This window comes from Puntigrus tetrazona, chromosome 23 (assembly GCF_018831695.1).
Source record: "Puntigrus tetrazona isolate hp1 chromosome 23, ASM1883169v1, whole genome shotgun sequence".
In the NCBI taxonomy this organism is placed as follows: Eukaryota; Metazoa; Chordata; class Actinopteri; order Cypriniformes; family Cyprinidae; genus Puntigrus; species Puntigrus tetrazona.
Genome location: NC_056721.1, coordinates 7,819,657 through 7,827,232, shown reverse-complemented (window position 1 = coordinate 7,827,232; position 7,576 = coordinate 7,819,657). Strand labels below are relative to the sequence as shown.

Here is a 7,576-nt window from a genome sequence, read left to right as displayed (position 1 = left end):
AAAAAGAACCAGCTTGTAAGAGTCATTTGTTTTCTATTAGACTACACTGATTGCACTGTATGTTGTTTTTGCACAATAGGAAAACATGTTTGTGCTCATTTCATTACTCATTCGTTTTATCTCCTCATGTTTGATGTACACTGCAGACTCACAGATGTAACAAAAATACATTGAAAATTAGATATTAGTTTCAGAAACGAATACTCTTAACAATCCTTCTCTTAGCTTGGCTAATACTGTGTTATCAGGATAACTACATATCCAGTTTGTCACTTTCAGGCCATGGAAAGCAAGCTGCTGGTGGGAGGAAAGAACATTGTCGACCACACCAATGAGCAGCAGAGGATTCTGGAGCTGAAGAGGCAGGAGATAGCCGAACAGGTACAGTTTCCAATAACACACTGTAGAGAAACTGAGCGTGGCTGTGTTTCAGCTCTCAAGGTTGTTTGAAGGAGACGGGTTATTTGAGCCTCCTTATAGTTTATGTGGCTATTTTGGGAATGTGGATTTCAAATGGAGAAAAAAAATGCTGATTAACGCATTTATTTGTTTTTGTTTTCCACTCAGCAGTCCTTAGTTGGATTTGTATTTATCCAGCTTACGCATAAATTCTAATGCACTTTTTGCATTGTATTGAATTTGCGTCTAGACAGCGATTGGACAGAAATATGCACATACATTTCTCACCGTAGGATATTATAAACATTATTAGTTACGCTTGTGAGATGCAAATATGTTTAAAACATTCATAATGTGTGTCTGAGCAGAAAAGGCGGGAAAGGGAGATGCAGCAGGAGATGGAGTGTCGTGACGAAGAGACGCTGGAGCTCAAAGAGACGTACAGCTCCCTGCAGCAGGAAGTTGACATTAAGACCAAGAAACTGAAAAAGGTATCTGTCTGTCTAAATAGATGCGTCTAGTAGAGTTTAGGAAGGCTGTGTGTGGTCAGATGTATTTTTAGAGTCTAGATGAATTCTCTTGAGTCATTAGTAGTAGGACAGCTCTCATGGCAGATCTTCTTCCTCCTTGTTGAGAATCATCTGCACATGGCTGAATTTGACCTCCTTTTGCTTGAGTGTATAGAGCGAATGCTTTACCTATTCCTACGAAGAGCCTCATCTTTTTTGAACGTCCCGTCTGGTTTTGTTTCGATCTCTTTCGTGTAGCTCTTTTCCAAGCTGCAGTCTGTGAAGGCGGAGATTCAGGACGCCCAGGACGAACACGTCAAATACAGGCAGGAGCTGGAGCAGACGCAGAATGAGTTGACCAGAGAACTCAAACTTAAGTATGTCTGTTACTAGAAGGCATCAAAGCATTATAACAAACTTGGGTAAAAATAGATATATGTAGTATCAATGATTGATACGTAAATACAGATGAATCTGATGTCTGCTGATTAATATGCCACCGCTATTTTTTTTTTACTATTACTATTTTTTTAATGCATTTTAAAACATTTAGATTCATGTTGCTGTTAATTAAATAGAGTTGAATCACTCTGAATTACTTTTGAATCAAAAGAGAATCCAGAATCAAATTGATATTGACACGCATGTCTTTCTCTACCAGCTGGATAGTACCCATTATTTCTACATTGGCATTATAAAATCAGCATGTTTTGTCATATATGGATGCTGTGGTCAGTGTTTGGTTTAGTGCGGAGGATGATTTTTATTTTATTTTTTAAGTACCTCTTAAAGCATTCTGTCCTAAGTTGTNACACACACACACACACACACACACACAGACACTAGTGTACTAAGTGATCTATGGGGTAGAGTGTCCATTAGGGGAAGATTTATCTGACAGGCTGCTTTTGAGTGCAGTAACCAGAATAGGTTTTTTGTTAATGGGAAATATGTTTAGCTTTCAAGAAAATAGCAAAATCACAGGCATTTGGATTTCATTAAAAATTTTATTTTAGTATGTTGGTTTCGTAAGGTTTTGTTTTACTTCTTTTAAAATAAGTTGATATTTAACGACTTGTCATGTGGTGTAACCACTGAGTAGCAATAACGTATTTTCCATTCAGTACATGTTAATGAATACATCTAAATTTAACTTATTATTTACATGTTTCAAAAGAAAACATGAAGTACTTAAAAAGAGAGTCTTCAGGAGTTTTTTTTCCTATGATGTTCCATATGGCCATATTAGTATAATAAAATGGCTTCACCAATTTTCATAATAATAATAATAATAATAACAATAATAATGGCAAGGTTTTTTTAATAACTTCTTTAACTGGAAGTTTTTTTCCTTCATTATGAGGACAAGCTGTATCATTCTGGAATTTATACACTTTGGATTTGATGCTGCCAAAAGAAAAATTAAGAAATTAAAAGCATAGCACAGAAGAGCTTGCTCTATATATGAATTGCATTTTAAACAGAGCGTTCACTCCAAAAACTCTAAAACTACATAAATCCAAGAGCTTTCACAACTACCACGCTCAAGACTCAGAAAGGTAGTAATGGCATCATTAAAATGGTAGATAAAAAAAAATATGTGAACATTTGTGTTGTACCTACCAGACATCTGATCATAGAGAACTTCATCCCAACGGAGGAGAAGAACAAGATCGTCACGAGAGCCACTTTTGATGAAGAAGATGACCTTTGGAAGATGACCCCCATCACTCGTATTCAAAAGTACGAAGACTTATTTTGGAAAATTGAATCTGAAGTTTATGGCAATTAAAGTCTTCTTTCTCTTACTATTTGTAAGTGATCAGCAGATGATGAAAAGGCCTGTTTCTGCAGTGGGCTACAGACGGCCTCTGAGTCAGCACGCCCGTATGGCCATGTTGATGCGGCCTGATGTCAGATACAAGGTATGCTGACACTGTTCCCGTAATCCCCCCCATGGCACCACACAAAGGCTTCGGTTACAACGCTCCCTCACTCTCCACAGTGACACGGATGAGCTCAGGAGAATGAAACGCACGTCTCGTCCTTGCTTCTTTGCATTTATCTTTTTATATTCTCCCTGACCGTTTTCCAGGCTGAGAATATCTTGCTGCTGGAGTTGGACCTTCCCACTCGGACCACAAAAGACTACGAGGGGCCGGTGATCGCTCCTAAAGTGGCTGCGGCTCTGGAGGACGCTCTGAGGGAGGAAGATGAGATCCAGGTGGACGCCTCTGGTCTTCGTGCCAGCCTGGGCTCCAGTCCAGGCCTCAGTGCCTCAGCTGCTGGGTTTTCCAAGAAACCAAAGTCAGGGTGAGAAATGATCCCTCCGACCTCTTCCCTTTTTGTTTCTTTTTCACTTCTTTGTTTATCCTTCCTTAATATACTTTTTCGTTTTCCCCCCACAATCTTCTCACAGCCGCCCAAAAACTGGCAAGAAGGTGAGCACTCCAACTTCAGCTCACAGCCCTTTGTCCGGCTCAGGGTCCCCTCTTTACCCACAGTCCCGAGGCCTTGTGCCAAAGTGAAAATAATGAAAACCTTCACCGCTCCATGTAAACTGACTGGCTTTGGCATTAAAGTTGTCATTTTTAGACAGATTTACGACAGTAGAACATCTTGGTGTTTTATTCAAACCCACCAATTGGCCCTCAAACTAACTTGTTTTTAGATATCACGTAAACATAAGGTTTATAGCGCAAAAAAAAGTTACATTTGGTGAGAATTAAATCTCAACGCAAGATTTAGTTCCACAGATTTAGTTTGCACTCAAGCAAAATGTTACGTGTGTGTGTGTGTGAGGTCATTGAGACAGCAGATGGTCTCGAAATTGACCATACGTGGTAGTTACGTCATTGTGGGAATGTTTTTTTTTCTTCTGTGTCCAGTTGTAGGATTAACAAATTTCTCACAAAGTAGCTGGAGATGAGATTTATGCTGGTCTGGGCCACTAAAGCACTGTATTGTTGTTTGACAAGAGAGTAAGCACATTACGTCATTGGCTAAGACCCAAAACAACCTCTAAGCCTTTTTTCGAAGACTCTTTGAGTCGCTTTGGCTGGGAGATGGGCCCAGAAACGCACTTGACCGGGTTGCCGTCACAGTCAGCGCTGTATCCAGTAAGAAAAGGAATTAGGGGGTTTAAAGGTCATTACATACTAAAAATATCAGGGTTCCAAGGTGCCTTAGATTCTCTTTACATACAGAAGTTTGGTCTGAGAGTCCCTTGACCTGATAGCTGGACAGTTGAACCCGAAATCCACACCAAAACCCCTGTGGATGGTTCATGAATGCTTTGAATTACACTAGAAGTCTGTCGTGTTGGGCAGGCTTGTATTTGATGTTCACGGGGATCTGAGTTTGACACGAGGAAGTCTTATTTCTGTTGAACTAGTGAAGGTAATACCATTGCCTGCTGCTACTGTAGGGTTCTTTTACCCCTGTGTCATAGCATACGGTTATGTATATTAAGACATGTTAGTAAATAAATCTGCATCATCATTGCAGTTGTATTTAAATCCAAAATAATAAATGCAGTCTTAAAGTAACATTTTAAAAAGGCTAAGTTATTACCATACTAGTCGGTTTTATATTCAAGCAATTGTAGATAGTTTTTAACAGTCGTATTTTCTTTGCTTAGATTTATATGGTTTATTTTTGAATATGTATTATTTAAAGTTGTGTACAAATTTATTTTTGCATATAAGATTTAAGTATCATTTTCATGTGATTCACTGCGTTCTCTTGTGTTGAGCGAAATGCGCCATCGTCGTATAATAAACACGCAGCTTTTGGATCGTCAGAACGTGTCCTGCAAATCCTGATGCTGCTCATTGAAATCGGTGTGAATTTCTTCATTTGAGTATGCATTATCTAATCAATGTTCACGCTGCCACTCCTGGCTGTATTAATGCATAAGTCATTAGTCGCCGTTATGTTATTTTTGAGGTTTTAGCATGACATGAGAACATCCAAAGCATTATAGGCAAAATGAAACCGTACGTCGGCGGTCTAATACTCCACTTTCACCTTCTTCCATGTGATGCATGAGTCCAGTGCGAATACCTACACTGAGAAAATAATTTTACTGTTCACACAGGTTTTTGTTTTGTACTAAAATGTTTTCGAATTTGTATTTGAGTTTAGAATGCAAATGTCCTCAATGTTTTAACCATCTTTAATTAAAAGGATGATTATTCTCTATTTGAATGGTGTAAGAGCTGTTTTTCACCATATCGCGGTATGACTTCAATGGAGTAATAAAAATAACCAGGGCTTTTTAATGCGTCACCTGAACCATGTCCTATTCCATATTACGGTAGCGTAATGATCTTGTAATCTGAAGCATTAGCTTTCAATTCTGGCGGGGATAATGAAACTAGCAGTGTCCGCCGGTTAAACTAATTCTGGATTCTCGGCTTATAGTAAATAGCAGTGTTCAAATTATGTATTTTTTCCACTTAATAAAAGGAATTTCAATTACATACTGCAGATACACAATACACTTTAAATGAACAGAAGTACTGTGTTGTCCAGTGTGCAAACTCAAACTTTATTGAAGGTTCTGTGACAAGCACACAATTGTTTCAAGCAAAACTTGGTAGATATGCTTGTACGTCAGAAGAGTAAAGACTTTTCTCATGATAATATCCTGGATTGTTTTTGGGCTATCTAAGCATTGGTCTCGAGGAGAACTAAAGAAAATGGACTCCTGGACTGATGAAATGTGTAGAAATCGAGCCCGGGATCATAGAATTGCCAGATCCAATCATTGTATGCTTAGAATAGTCTTCCTGTACAGATGTAGTGCGATTATATAAAAAGCAGATTATTTTCAACATTTTTGGTCAAAAAAATAGAAAGGTACTAACATTTTGGTCTTTTTATTGTATGAAGGAGTTTAAAAAAAATAACTAATGTTTTTCTAAAGTATTCCTGAGTAGGGCCAAAGATTTTGAACGCAACTATTTGAATTTGTGAAAAACACCAAAGTGCTTTATATACCTTGAATTTTTGGTGATTACCAATAAATAGACTTTTTAATTATTTTTTTTTTCTCTTCGTTTTGACACAACCTTTACAATATAATTTGTAAACCTTGCAATATGACAATGATTCTGTAGTGTGGGGTGCAGAAACGATGCCTGCCTTCATACGAGTGTGGAATAAAATTACAATGCGGCGTCAACCGGCAACGGTAATCGAATTAACATGATAAAATGCATCATACCACCACAAACTCCAATATTGACAAAATGCGGGTGCATTACGGCAGTACACATGCAGACGTTATTTAGTATTTTGGAGAACACAGTAGAGGCAAGGAAAAGAGTTCCAACAGTGGAGGGCCGACTTTGGGGTGCAGTCATATTAGCGAAATTTCGCAGGCAAAGAAGGTCCAACATCAAAAGTCATTTTCAAACCAAGCGTTTTTTTCAACAAGTCAACATGGCAATTTTGCGTTACCAACGGGCAAGAGGTACTTTTCCGTACTCCCACGAAACGCCAATCGCGTGAAGCACCACTCACATCAAACCGAGCAGTTGTGGGGAATTCTCTCGAACCCCGCGGGCACGAGAGACATCTGCATGAGGAACTTCTACCTCCTTGCGTCAAACTCCCAGTCGCGCCGATGAATAGATTCCACCAAGCTAGGGTAAACGTAACCGCACCATAAAGCTATAAAACAAAAATTCATCCGCCATGTCAAACTACGCCACTTCCTAAAGTCACGCTACTCTAAAAAAAAAAAAAAAAGCTCACGGCGACAAGCATTTCCCACAGGGACAATGTATCGTATCGTACACTTTGATCATCTCAATCGAAGGGAAAATGAATTAAAAAAAGAGCTGCAAGAGCTCAGGCGACGTTGATTATTCGGGAAAAGGAGCTCAGTCCTTCAGTCCCGTCTCTGTACATCCCGAATCAAGGAGCTTTGCTTCTCAAAGGGATATGGATATCATGATGTCATTAATTGAGGACTTAATTGTCATGCTAATCCAGTTGAGGAGGAGGAGGAGGAAGAAGAGAAAGGCTTTTCTTCATGTCTAATCATCTTAACGCTACGCTGCACGTATTATCTGTCTCCACGTCTCATTTCTCCCTGTAATACAGCAGATACATCTTCAGGGGTTCAGGTAACGGTAGTCTTAGAATCTTCTCCCTCAGAATATTAACGGGAGGCTCTGCACGAGCGCAGCCGCTTTTGTTTTTGTCCTCTTCGGTGCCGCCGCATTCGTCCTCGTCCTCCTCGGGCAGGTCTTCTCTCACTCGCCGACAACCTCTTTCCTCTTCCTCCTCCACTTCCTCTTCTTCCTCTTCCACTCCTCCGGGGTAGTTGCAGTCGTCCATGGCTGTGGGAATCATGGAGTCGTGGAGAACCACGGAGTTGACGCACTGGCGGTAGAAACGCCGGCAGAAGCGGCGGCGTTCGAAGCGGGGCCCGTAGCGGTGCATGGCCCGGGCCCCTGGGAAAGACACGCGTCTCTTTGTGCGTCCTTCTCCCATAGCTATGGGCTGCCGCAGAGTGTGGCGAATAGCAATCCGACACAGGTCCTGTAGTGTCCGCACCTCAAAAATGGCTGCAAAGTAGAAAATGAGGAGGAAAGCAGAGGTTTTTTTTTTCAATGCAGTTCAGTTAATAATACAGGGTTTCTGCATTTTGAAAT

The 7,576-nt window shown here is 40.1% G+C and overlaps 2 protein-coding genes across 3 annotated transcripts in view; one reads left to right on the top strand and one right to left on the bottom strand.

Moving 5' to 3' along the window:
• Positions 1 to 5,111, top strand: part of LOC122328712 (kinesin-like protein KIF3B) — a 10,463-nt gene extending 5,352 nt beyond the window's left edge. Inside the window, exons 2-8 of the mRNA XM_043224571.1 lie at positions 280 to 381; positions 768 to 890; positions 1,167 to 1,285; positions 2,535 to 2,651; positions 2,728 to 2,833; positions 3,004 to 3,221; positions 3,328 to 5,111. Of these exons, the coding sequence (XP_043080506.1) occupies positions 280 to 381; positions 768 to 890; positions 1,167 to 1,285; positions 2,535 to 2,651; positions 2,728 to 2,833; positions 3,004 to 3,221; positions 3,328 to 3,436 (894 nt within the window). The 3' untranslated portion in view covers positions 3,437 to 5,111. The remainder of the gene's footprint in view (positions 1 to 279; positions 382 to 767; positions 891 to 1,166; positions 1,286 to 2,534; positions 2,652 to 2,727; positions 2,834 to 3,003; positions 3,222 to 3,327) is intronic.
• A 328-nt stretch (positions 5,112 to 5,439) lies between these two features.
• LOC122328711 (protein-L-isoaspartate O-methyltransferase domain-containing protein 2-like) overlaps positions 5,440 to 7,576 on the bottom strand; it is a 6,703-nt gene continuing 4,566 nt past the window's right edge. For both annotated transcript variants that reach the window (XM_043224568.1, XM_043224569.1), the window contains exon 6: positions 5,440 to 7,489. In XM_043224568.1, the coding sequence (XP_043080503.1) occupies positions 7,002 to 7,489 (488 nt within the window). In that variant the 3' untranslated portion in view covers positions 5,440 to 7,001. The remainder of the gene's footprint in view (positions 7,490 to 7,576) is intronic.